The 13,171-nt window shown below is 46.6% G+C and overlaps 2 protein-coding genes and 1 long non-coding RNA gene across 6 annotated transcripts in view; all 3 read left to right on the forward strand.

Moving 5' to 3' along the window:
* Nucleotides 1–13,171, forward strand: part of LOC102945483 (class I histocompatibility antigen, F10 alpha chain-like) — a 108,207-nt gene that overhangs the window by 86,595 nt on the left and 8,441 nt on the right. For all 4 annotated transcript variants that reach the window (XR_006291003.1, XR_006291004.1, XM_037902415.2 and 1 more), the window contains exon 4: nt 11,542–11,817. Coding sequence is in view for 2 of the 4 variants with exons in the window: in XM_037902415.2 (XP_037758343.1) it covers nt 11,542–11,817 (276 nt within the window). In the remaining 2 variants the exon portion in view is untranslated. The remainder of the gene's footprint in view (nt 1–11,541; nt 11,818–13,171) is intronic.
* LOC102940274 (class I histocompatibility antigen, F10 alpha chain) overlaps nt 1–13,171 on the forward strand; it is a 133,589-nt gene that overhangs the window by 5,495 nt on the left and 114,923 nt on the right. The gene's annotated exons all lie outside the window — the stretch shown is intronic.
* On the forward strand, nt 9,822–11,455 carry LOC122465880. Its single transcript, XR_006291006.1, has 2 exons — nt 9,822–10,813; nt 11,316–11,455. It is a non-coding gene; the product is annotated as an uncharacterized LOC122465880 (long non-coding RNA).

Genomic DNA, 13,171 nt, shown 5'->3' on the forward strand with positions numbered 1-13,171 from the left:
CCCCTAATTATTTTTCTTGCCCTTTTTTGTTGCCCTTTTCCAATTCCGATATGTCTTTTTTGAGATGGGGCGGCCACATCTGCACGCAGTATACAAGATTTACCATGGATTTATTACTCCTGGTGGAATTCTGCAGTTGTTGCATTTGGAGCCGCAGTAAAGTTGCAGAATTCCAACAGGAGTAAAAATTTATGTAGAGGCAATATGATATTTTCTGTCTTATTATCTATCCCTTTCTTAATGATTCCCAACCTTCCGTTCCCTTTTTTGACTGTCGCTGCACATTGAGTGGATGTTTTCAGAGAACTCTCCACAATGGCTCCAAGATCTTTCTTGTGTGGTAACAGCTAATTTAGACCCCGTCATTTGATATGTATAGTTGGGATTATGTTTTCCAATGTGCATTACTTTGCAATTCCCAACACTGATCTTCATCTGCCATTTTGTTGCCCAGTCACCCAGTTTTGAGAGATCCTTTTGTAGTTCTTCGCAGTCTGCCTGGGACTTAACTTTCTTGAGTAGTTTTGTATCATCTGCAAATTTTGCCACCTCAGCGTTTACCCCTTTTCCCAGATCATTTATGAATATGTTGAATAGAACTCGTCCCAGTACAGGCCCCTGGGGGACACCACTATTTACCTCTCTCCATTCTGAAAACTGACCATTTATTCCTGCCCTTTGTTTCCTATCTTTTAAGCAGTTACTGGTCGGTGAGAGGACCTTCCCTCTTACCCCATGACAGCTTACTTTGCTTAAGAACCTCTGCTGAGGGACCTTGTCAAAGACTTCCTGAAAATCCAAGTACACTATAGCCACTGGATCCCCCTTGTCCACATGCTTGTTGACCCCCTCAAAGAATTATAGTAGATTGTTGAGGCATGATTTCCCTTTACAAAAACCATGTTGACTCTTTCCCAACAAATTATGTTCATCTATGCGTTTTACAATTTTGCTCTTTATTGTAGTTTCAACCAGTTTGTCCTGTTCTGAAGTAAGGCGTACTGGCCTGTAATTGCCAGGATCACCTCTGGAGCCCTTTTTGAAAGTTGGTGTCCCGTTAGCTATCCTCTAGTCATTTGGTACAGAAGCTGATTTAAATGATAGGTTACAGACTACGGTTAGTAGTTCTGCAATTTCACATTTGAGTTCCTTCAGAACTCTTGGGTGAATTCCAGCTGGTCCTGGTGACTTATTGCTGTTTAGTTTATCAATTTGTTCCAAAACCACCTCTAATGACACCTAAATCTGGGACAGTTCCTCAGATTTGTCACCTAAAAAGAATGGCTCAAGTTTGGGAATCTCCCTCACATCCTCAGCTGTGAAGACTGATGGAAAGAATTCATTTCGTTTCTCCGCAATGGCCTTATCGTCCTTGAGTGCTCCTTTAGCATCTCGACCGTCCAGTGGCCCCACTGGTTGTTTAACCGGCTTCCTGCTTCCGATGTACTTAAAACAAGAAATGGTATTAGTTTTGGAGTCTTTGGCCAGCTGTTCCTCAAATTCTGTTTTGGCCTTCCTCATTGTGTTTTACTCTTCATTTGCCAGAGTTTATGCTTCTTTCTCTTTTCCTCACTGGGATTTAACTTCCACTTTTTAAAGGATGCCTTTTTGCCTCTCACTGCTTCTTTTACTGTGTTGTTTAGCTAAGTTGGCACTACTTGGTTCTCTTACTATGTTTTTTTAAATTAATTTGGGGTATACATTTAAGTGGAGCTTCTATTATGGTGTCTTGAAAAAGTTTCCATGCAGCTTGCAGGGATTTTACTTTTGGCACTGTGTCTTTTAATTTCTGTTTAACTAACACAGCTCTGGAACAGTTCCTGGGGGGACCCATCAGGGTGGATTTGATTTAAATCATGATTTAAATCACTAGTCAGGAAGACTCGATTTAATCATGGTTTTCTACATAAAAGTGCATTCTTGTTGGTTGTTATAACCTTAATACATATTCCACAAGACTCAGAGGTAGATGTAGGTTTCATCTTTAGAAGGTACACACTATACATTTTTAAACAGTGATTTATTTTGAAAACTTTTCAGATTAGTTTTACAGCAGTTAAGGTTTGACCCTGGTACCGAGTATTGAGAATATTTGGAAGAAAATGAGCTAGAGATAGTGCTTGTCCCATTCGTGTTTTTTAATGCTTATAATTTAACTCTGTCACTGCATATTTCTCTGTTTAAGATCTCACTCAGTTTAGTCCACGAAAGCTAATGCCAAAATAAATTTGTTAGTCTCTAAGGTGCCACAAGGACTCCTCGTTGTTTTTGCTGATACAGACTAACACGGCTACCACTCTGAAACAGGCTCAGTGTGGACATTGCTCCACCCATCAAGACTCAGTTTAACAATTGTATCCTCGAGACTTTTTGCACACGGCTCAATTTCTCTTTCATACACTATCCAGGAATTTGCCTGCGACATCTGCTCTGTTGGGTGGACTGTATCCTGGTCTTAATGACTGAACCATGTTAATGAAGTGTGGGTTCTCAATCATGTGGAAAGGAGAGTTTGTTGCATAAACAAACTGATGAAAACATTACCCAATTACCTCTCCTGCTCAGGGGCCGGGCAGGAGGATACCGCAAGCCGGATTTGGCCCGTGGGCCATAGTTTGCCCACCTCCGATCTAGGGGCTGTGCTCTTCTTACCTGCTGCTTACAAACAGGGAAGAATTGGCAGGGGAAGTAGAAGTGGGTGGCAACCTGGGCAGCAGTGACCATGAGATGGTCGAGTTCAGGACCCTCACAAAAGGAAGAAAGGAGAGCAGCAGAATACGGACCCTGGACTTCAGAAAAGCAGACTTTGACTCCCTCAGGGAACTGATAGGCAGGATCCCCTGGGAGGCTAAGATGAGGGGGAAAGGAGTCCAGGAAAGCTGGCTGTATTTTAAAGAAGCCTTATTGAGGGTGCAGGAACAAACCATCCCGATGTGCAGAAAGAATAGCAAATATGGCAGATGACCAGCTTGGCTTAACAGTGAAATTCAGTGAGCTTAAACTCAAAAAGGAAGCTTACAAGAAGTGGAAACTTGGACAGATGACTAGGGAGGAGTATATAAAAAAAAAAAAAAGCTCAAGCATTCAGGGGTGTAATCAGGAAGACCAAAACACAATTGGAGTTGCAGCTAGCAAGGGATGTGAAGAGTAACAAGAAGGGTTCCTACAGGTATGTTAGTAACAAGAAAAAGGTCAGGGCAAGCGTGGGACCCTTACTGAATGGGGGAGGCAACACAGTGACAGGTGATATGGAAAAAGCTGAAGTACTCAATGCTTTTTTTGCCTCGGTCTTCACAGACAAGGTCAGCTCCCAGACTGCTGCACCGGTCAACATAGTATGGGGAGGAAGTGAGCAGCCCTCAGTGGTGAAAGAACAGGTTAAGGACGATTTAGAAAAGCTGGACATGCACAAGTCCATGGGTCCAGATCTAATGCATCCAAGGGTGCTTAGTGAGTTGGCTGATGTGATTACAGAGCCATTGGCCGTTATCTTTGAAAACTTGTGGCAATAAGCTGGATCTGAGTCAGCAGTGTGCCCTTGTTGCCAAGAAGGCCAACGGCATATTGGGCTGTATTAGTAGGAGCATTGCCAGCAGATGGAGGGAAGTGATTATTCCCCTCTATTCGGCACTGGTGATCTTACAAAACTGGTTGATTGGGCAACAAAATGGTAGGTGAAATTCAGTGTGGATAAATGCAAAGTAATGCACATTGGAAAACATAATCCCAACTATACATACAAAGTGACCGGGTCTAAATTAACTGTTACCACTCAAGAGAGATCTTGGAATCATTGTGGATAGTTCTCTGAAAACATGCACTCAATGTGCAGTTTCAGAGGGGTAGCTGTATTAGTTTGTTTCAGCAAAAACAATGAGGAGTCCTGTGGCACCTTTAAGACTAACAAATTTATATGGGCATAAACTCTCGTGGGCTGGAACCCACTTCGTCAGATGCATACACGAAAGCTTATGCTCAAATAAATGCATTGGTCTTTAAGGTGCCATAGGACTCCTTGTTTTTTCAATGTGCAGTGGCAATCAAAGAAGCTAACAGAATGTTGGGAATCATTAGGAAAGGGATTAATAAGACAGACAATATCATATTACCTCTATATAAATCCATGGTACGCCCACATCTTGAATACTGCATGCCGATGTAGTCATTCCATCTGAAAAAAGATATATGGGAATTGGAAAAGGTACAGAAAAGGGCAACAAACATGATTAGGGGTATGGGACAGCTGCTACATGAGGAGAGATTAATAAGATTGGAACTTTTCAACTTGGAAAAGAGACGACTAAGGGGGATATGATCAAAGTCTATAAAATCAAGACTAAGGCTATGTTTTTTTCACGAAGGTCACGGAATCTGTGACTTCCAGCTAACTCCGTGACTTCCAGCTAACTCCATGACTTCAGCCCACGGCGGCCAGAAGCTGTGGGGTCCCCCTGCCACCTATAGCAGCTGGGAGTGGCGGGGTGGGCTCCGTGGGCTGTGGGGGGACCAACCGCTCCCAGTTGCCATGGCGGCAGGGGGACCCCGGACCTCTGAGTGGCCCGTAGTTGCCTAGCCCCTGCAGGCGGTGTGTGGGTCACGCAGCTGAGCTCCCCATTTTGCCATGGATATTTTTAGTAAAAGTCACGGATAGGTCACGGGCTTCCATGAGCTTTTCTTTGTTGCCCGTGACCTGTCCAGGACTTTTACTAAAAATATCCATGACCAAATCAAAGTCTTCATCATGGCTGGTATGGAGAAAGTGAATACCGAAGTGTTATTTACCCCTTCACGTCACACAAGAACTAGGGGTCACCCAAGGAAATTAAAAGGGAGCAGGTCTAAAACAAACAAAAGGAAGTATTTCTTCACACAGTACGCAGTCAACCAGTGGAACTCCTTGCCAGAGGATGTTGTGAAGGTCGAGACTATAACATGATTCAAAAAAGAACTAGCTAAGTTCATGGAGGATAGGTCCATCAGTGGCTATTAGCCAGGATGGGCAGGGATGGTGTCCCTAGCCTCTGTTTGCCAGAAGCTGGGAATGGGCGACGGGATGGATCACTTGATGATGACCTGTTCTGTTCATTCCCTCTGGGGCACCCGGCATTGGCCACTGTCGGCAGACAGGATACTGGGCTAGATGGACCTTTGGTCTGACCCACTATGGCCGTTCTCATGTTCTGAATAAATGATAGTAAATTGTGTGCACAGCCGGTGTCCTGGCTCCCACCTGTCGCTTGCACACATTCCGCTGACCAACTTGCCTTCCCCTGCTTCGGCTCCTGCTCTCCTATCCCCCAGTCCTCCTGCCCCACCCTCTCCCATAACACCCCCTTCCTTTTCCCCACACCACACTCCAGCCCTGCCCCTCCTCCTGGGCTTCCTTTCCTTTGTCACACTCCCCTGAACCCTAATACACTCTCCCTATACGCTCCCCTACTCCTCACACATGCTTCAGCCCCCCTATATCCCCCGACCCCTTCCCCTTCTCCCTCCCCCTCCAGCTCTGCCTCCCTTTCTCCTTCTACCCCACCATCTTTCTCCCTGGTCAGGCCGTTTTGTGAGCTCTTTCCCAGGTCTCCCTCCCAGAGGAGCGCTCCTGAGGGCTGGCGCCGCCTCTAGTGTATTGCCAGGGACTCCCTGGCAGGGTCTGGTTGGGTCTGACTCCCCCTCCCCAATCTCCCCCCCTCCCAGGCCTGCACTCCAGGCGCATATTGGACACGGTGGTGTCGGAGCCCGGCCCGGGGCTGCCCTGGTACAGCCGTGTTGTGTACGTGGACGATCAGGTCATCTACGTCTACACCAGCGAGATGCAGGGGGCGAAGCCTGGCCCAGTGTGGATGGCGGAGAACGAAGGTCCAGAGTTCTGGGACGAGATGACCTGGTGGGCACAGCGCCACCAGAAATGGTTCAGAACGAGTCTGAACACCCTGAGTCAGCTCTACAACCAGAGCGAGGGTGAGTGCGGGACACGACCCAACCTAGGGACGCAGGGACATGGGGTCGGGGGGCGCGGTTGATGTAAACAGGGATGTGAAGGGACACAGGGGTGCGTGTTGGGGATGGGGGGAAGGGACCACCCTCAGGGACATTTTCTCACTGGAGTCAGTGTGAATGTGGGGGACAAAGGGACATGGGGTGGGGGAGGGGCTGCAGGATGGAGGGTTCATGCAAAAGACAGCTCACTTCATCAAAAGCTTATGCTCAAATAAATTGGTTAATCTCTAAGGTGCCACAAGTACTCCTTTTCTTTTTGCGAATCCAGACTAACACGGCTGCTATTCTGAAACCTGTTTGATAAGAACTCACTTATCAATAGGCACACCTGGGAAACCCTTATGTCTTTATAGATGTAGTTGTAAAATCCTCACTTCTGTATTGTTTTGTCATTATAGTTCCCACTTAGCTATTGTTTATTTGCATGGTCTCTGTGTGGTTTTGTGATTAATTTATACAGCAGGCAGAAACAATTTTGCTGGGTGCAAACTAATGAAGGTGGTGGCAGATAATTGCTTATCTAATCATGTTACAATATGTTAGGATTGGTTATGTAAATTTCAGTAAAATGATTTGTTAAGGTATAGCTTAAAATATTACTATATAAATTAGGGGCAAACAGGAAGTAAGTTGGGATTCGAAAATGAGGAAAAAGGAACTTGGATTTAAGCTTGCTGGAAGTTCACCCCAATAAACATTGAATTGTTTGCACCTTTGGATTTTGGGTATTGTTGCTCTCTGTTCATGGGAAAAGGACCAGGGAAGTGGGAGGGTGAAGGAATAAGCCCTCTAATAAGCAAGATCTAGCAGTTTCATCTGTTAAGGTACACCTACCAGCAATCTCAGCGTTCTAACCCCTGCTGGGTGGGTGGTCAGTTTTTTCACATGAAATATCCATTCACTTCCTCAAGGGCTTTGAAAGGCTATATCTGTTGTCATAACCGTACAGCTAAGGGTAGCTTAGAATTCCTCCTTACCTGTAAGGGGTTAAGAAGCTCAAATAACCTGGTTGGCACCTGACCAAATGGATCAATGGGGAAAGAAGATACTTTGAAATCTTGGGTGGGGGAAGGCTTTTTTGTGTGTGTTCTCTTGGGAAGCAGAGAAGCATCAGGTCAGAAAACTCCTTCTCCTATAAACCATCCTAAAAGTCTCTCATATTACAAAAATTAAAGGAGTACTTGTGGCACCTTAGAGACTAACCAATTTGCCTTGGGGAAGTTTTAACCTAAGCTAGTAGAAATAAGCTTAGGGGGTCTTTCATGGGGGTCCCCACATCTGTACCCTAGAGTTCAGCGTGGGGTGGGAACTCTGAGACCTGCAAATCTTGGAACCCATCCCCCTGGGGGACTTAAAACTGGTCTTGTCAGAGCTCACGGGGCCTCCCTTTGAGCCACTGGCATTGTGCCCTCTTGTACCTTTCCTGGAAGGTCGCCTTTCTGGTAGCAATTACCTCAGTCAGGAGGGTCTCAGAGCTTAGAGCTCTTCTGTCAAAACCTCTGTATACAGTGTTCTTTAACAACAAGGTACAACGTCGCTCCCACCCCATGTTCCTCTCAAAGGTAGTCTCGCAGTTCATGTAATCAGGCTATTTTCCTTCCTATTTTCTTCCCGAAGCCGCACAAGAATAGGGAGGAATGACATCTCCATACTCTGGATGTTAGGCACGCCCTAGTGTTCTATATAGAAAGTCGATCTGTAAATCCACGCAGCTCTTTGTGGCAGTAGCTGATAGGATGAAAGGCTCAGAGAATTTCATCCTGGATCACATTGTGCAGTCACATGTGGTACGAGCAGGCAGATGTCCCACCACCTGCCTTCCTGACGGCCCGTTCTGTGAGACCACAAGCTTCCTCAGTGGTATTTGTGGCCCAGGCCCAATCCAGGACATTTGCAGAGCAGCCACCTGGACATCAGTACGTACTTTTTCTTCCATCTACGTCATCGCTCAGCAAGCTAGAGATGACACTGGGCTTGGCTGGGCAGTGTTGTTATCCACGAGTCCATGAACTCCGAGCCCACCTCTTAAAGTACTGCTTGGTAGTCACCGAACGTGGAATGGACGTTTTGGAAGCATTTGAAGAAGAAAAAATGGTTACTAACCCTTCTGTAACTGTTGTTTGAGACGTATTGCACACATCCATTCCCCGAGCCACCCTCCTACCCCTCTGTTGGAGTTGCTGGCAAGAAGGAACTGAGAAGGTGCGGGGTCAACCGGTCCCCTCGCACTGCGACATGAGCGCATCGTACCAGGGGGCGCTAGTGCCAGCCTGAGGGGTATCACCGAGGGGAAAAGTTTCCGGCGACTGTGTGCAGGGCACGTACACCTAGCGTGGAATGGACGTGTGCAACACAGCTCTGAGAACAACCGTTACAGGAAGGTTTTTGTCCAAACCTGGGGCATGGTTCAGGGATGCAGCTTAGTAGGCTTGGCTCTCACCTGGTGGCTGTGACACCAAATTGTATTTGTATTTTAATCCCTTGGCCTACATTTTTCCAGAAGTGATTAGTGATTTTTGGGTTTCTGAGATTCAGAGGCCAGGTGCTTCCACATTCTGATAAGGTCCCTTTAAAAGGTCTCAGTTGGGCACCCAAAATCACTAGTGATTGCTGAAAATCTAGGCATTTACCTCAATGTATCTAATGCAGGGTGGGGGAGGGGTGAAAATATTTTTGGGACCCTGTTTGGGTTATTTTTGTGCCCCCACATTCTGCCCTGTTTGCCAAGCGAGGGGTCTGATCCATTCCATACACATTTCAGTCTTCCTTGTGATTTCCCCACAGTGATCTCTGTTCACCACAGCCTCCCTCCCTCTCACCTAAATTCTCCTTCCTGTCCCCATCCTCACGTCCCACCCCCCAGTCTCCCTCCCTGTCTCCTGTCAGCCCAGGGGTGGCTGTATTAACTGAGTCTGCTCTTGGTTGTGTGCGAGATGGGGGCCGTTGCTGTGAAGATTAGCCTGGCTGTAGGAAAATGGTGGCCAGCTGAACTAAAGGCCGTCAATGGCCTGATCCTTACAGGGAATCACCTTGAGACAGTGGCCATGTGAAAAAGAGGCCAAGCATCTGAAGTTGGTGCTTTGCCATTCCTAGATTGAGTTGGGGGGACGGGGAAGATGGGGCAGGGAAACAGAGGGACCTTGGGGATTCTGTGAGGTCATTAAACCAGAGCAGAGGTTAGTGTGGGGGACAGACCTCCTGTACCCCTTCCTCACAGAGACATGGGGGTACTGTGAATGGAGGAGGTGGAGGACCAAGTGACCCTGCGGACCCTGCAAAATTAATACAACCAGAGCAGAAGAGAGTGGGGAACAGACTCTCTGCACACTCTCTCTCCCTAAAATGACCCTGACGACAATAGGCTCCCTCCTGAAAGGAGCTGGGAGGGTTCAGGACGCCACAGCATAAGTGGGAACCCCATTTCTCAGGGGAGGGAGGGCCCAATAACAAAAGGAGGATCCACTGGGCTACCTGCAGTGGTGTCTTGGTGAGATTTTCAGAGAGAGGCTGCTGCTGACCCTCAGCTGTGTTTTAGGGTTTCACATTATCCAGGTGATAAGCGGCTGTGATCTCCGGGAAGACAACGTCATTCAGGGGTTTTACCAGGATTCATATGACGGACAAGACTTTCTTACCTTCGATAAGGAGACCATGACTTGGGTAGCAGCAGACATTGGGGCTCAGATCACTAAGAGGAGATGGGATGCTGAAGTACTTGACAACCAGCAGTGGAAACGCTACCTGGAGGAGAAATGTATTCCCTGGCTAAGGAGTTCTCTAGAGTACGGGAAGGAGACTCTGCGGAGGAAAGGTAAGATGGGGGACAAGCCCCACCCAAGAGGTCACTACAAGTTACATCTCCATTCCCCAGCCCCAGTTCCAAAATGGAGCAGGGGGGTAGGGGGCCGTTCAACTAACCTTGCACCAGGGATGGGTGGGGAAACAACCCCCCCCCGCCCACTCTGGTGGAAAAAGATATAAGAAATTGATAAATGTTAAAAGCAGCTCACTGTAGAGGAGCTGTATCTCCAGAGCCACCTGAACAAATGAGGCCAAATTTACAGCACAAATTCTGCCTCTTCCCCTGGTGTGATGCAGCAGTTATCAAGGCAATCTGCCTGTGCGTGTGCATGTGAGAGCAGTCTGAAAAATAGACTGTAGAGAAAGCTCCACTGAACTTTAATTATGGAAGTGCCACCACTTCTTTGGACACCAGCTTCAAACACCACATAATTCTTCCTCATTCACTGTCGCACCATCATATTTGTTGTGTTACCCCCAGCCCCTCTGTTCCACCAATGACGGTAGTTTTGTCCTTGTTGCCTCTTTGTCCAAACTTCTCCCACGGTCATCTATGTGCTTCCTTCCATGCCATCCCCTACATGTGGAATTGCCCACCCCATACTAATGTAGAAGAAGGCACCCCTTGTCCTTGAAGTCTTCCCTCTCAAGACCTACCTTTGCTGCAACACTTCCTTACTTATTACTTGATTCTTTTATCAATAAGACCTCCGATAATCACACTCAGTCACATTTATTACCAAAGCTTTTTAGTTAAAGATTAATCAGCACAAACATAGAAGGGAAGAGGTTAAATGCTTTACCACTCCGACTCAGGAGGACAGTTGCAGCATAGTCTGCTTCAAAATGTTAACTCACTATTACCCATGTATGCACCTTCTCTGTTACCTTGGACACAAATTTCCCAAATCAGTTAGCATCATTATACACCCTAATTTTTCTCTTCCCAAACACTTTACACTTGCTGTTCAAGGTTACCTGAAATTTGTATCTAGTTTTTTGCAACAATTATACTGTTGCTTAGTTCACTCACAAACCTCAGCAGAATATTATCTTGTCCTTTTGTCATCTTTACAAATATCAAGAAGAAAAAGCCACACACAGCCGTGTAATGTGTATTTCAGTGCCACGGGGCTGGGAAACCTATTGTTCAACATGTGTAAATCCTTTTGAAATCCATAATATTGAGGTAAATAGTTTTGGTAACAACCTACAAGAAATTAGCCAATTAATATTAGCTAGTTTGAGGGGCAGTTTACAACCATGGGTCATTTTTTTTTGTTTAATGATCCTTTCCATCTCTAATTGGTCAGTTTATCTAGTTCATTTTTTGAGCCCTGGCCAGGGCAAGACTCTTCGCTCTTTCATATCCAAAGACTGATAGGAGATGACCACAAACGTAGCGTGTGATTAAGGATTGAAATCTGTGACACCTGTATCTGGAGCTTAGTGAAGCCTTTTAAGGTACTCGTGTCACTGTGGCTGGGAGCAGAGGCTTCTGGTTTCCACACTCATAGAATCTGGTCAGGGACCTGGATTCCGGGTTCACCGTTGCTGATGCTGTGAATTGGGCACAGAAATCCTCTAACATGGTGGTTCTCTCTCATCAGAGGGATTCCGTCTCATGGACTCTCATCCTCTCCCCCTGCTGGGGTCTGAGAATTTCATGCTGCAAAGCTCCAGCAAAGGCTGCCTGAATTAGAGCTTGGAAACAACTAACTTCAATTTCTTCTTTTTTCCCAGTGCGCCCAACAGCTAGAGTGAGTGACAGGTCATCTCATGACGGCCTCACCACCCTCTCCTGTAAGGTCAGTGGGTTCTACCCCCGGGACATCACCGTGACCTGGCTGAAAAATGGGGAGAGCAGACAGCAAGAGACCTACTCTGAAGGCATCCTACCCAGTGGGGACGGGACCTACCAGACCTGGGTGAAAATGGAGATTGATCCCAAGATCAAAGCCCATTATTCATGCCATGTGGAGCATGAAAGCCTGGTTGAGCCACTCTCTGTCTCCTGGGGTAAGGCATTTGTGTGTTTGTCTGTTTTTCTAGTGGGAGAGGGGGAATCCATTAAATTCAAACCCTGAAAATTCTCATTCGGATTTCTAGGCTGAAGCTGGAATTTCCTCAGGGTCTGTGAGGCCCTGTCCCCCTGCAGTCAAGTTCTTGTGCTAGAGTTGGGACCCACAGTGCCTGGGGCTCATGTCTTCTCTCCGGTTTTCTGCCTCTGGGGCTGTTGGATACATCACAACAATACAGTATCTCAGAAGGGAGAAGATTAATCATGAGGCATTAATGCTGGAAGAGAGCAGTCTGAGCTCCTGCATAGGCCAGGGCAGGGAATCACACCAGAGACCAAGCTGGTAGCCTGTGGGCAAACTAGAACTGATCCTTCAGAAAGAGATGCCCATTCCAGATGTAAAGTCTCTAAGGGATGGAGAATTTACCACATCCCAAGGGGAGCTCAAATCTGCCCCTTACTTGCAGTCAGAATTTGTCTTGCTTCAGCTTCCAGCCTGTTCTCAACTTCAGCAGGTTCTCAGAAACACGGCTCTGGGGGCCCTTCATCCTTGCCCATGTGGCCAGAGAGAGAGGTTTGATTTTGGGAGCAGCTTGTTTCTGTGTGCAGTGATGCTGGAAGGGAGGATATGGCCTTGGAATGGAGCGAGGAGGCAGATTAGAGCCCTGCATCAGGAGGGAGAGTCTCCTAGTTCCCTAGCACAAGAAAGTCTTGGAAGAATTTTTTACCCATGGAGCTGCCTTCCAGCCATCTTTTTGCCTGGTTAATTGGGATGTGGAAAAATGCAGCATTTGGAAGTGCAAACAATTTCTGAGAGAGCAGCCTGCACCGGGACTCTCGTCAGCAGATGGTTTCACATAACAATGCTGCTACCATGTCCCCTGCCAATTTTTGTGTCATAAACCACATTTCCTTATTCTCTTAGAAATATTTTTCTTTTTGCTGTTTTATTATGTGCCTCTTTCTGACAACAGGAGAGGCTGATTAGTGAAACTGAATGTGTATAGAGAACTCGGGGTTTAACGGGTTTATATAAACCAAGAACAGTATTAAAATATCTCAGTCTTCTCCTGTTCAATTCTTGCCTCCTCTAAAAACACGCATTGTGTCTGTAACGCCATTCTTGGCAGGGAAATCCAGAGCTTTGAGGTCAGTTTCCAGTTTGTCACCAGAATCACACAATGGGATTGTTCCATTAGTCATTAAAGTCAGCGTGGTGAGGGGCTGGGATCCAGGACTCCTGGGTTCAATTCTTGGCTCTTGCACTGACTCGCTGTGTGACCTTCAGCAAGTCTTACCCCCCTCCAATTTAGGGACGATACTGACATCCATCCTCCCCCACACAGAGGTTTA

The sequence above is a fragment of the Chelonia mydas genome, chromosome 5 (genome assembly GCF_015237465.2).
Source record: "Chelonia mydas isolate rCheMyd1 chromosome 5, rCheMyd1.pri.v2, whole genome shotgun sequence".
NCBI lineage: Eukaryota > Metazoa > Chordata > Testudines > Cheloniidae > Chelonia > Chelonia mydas.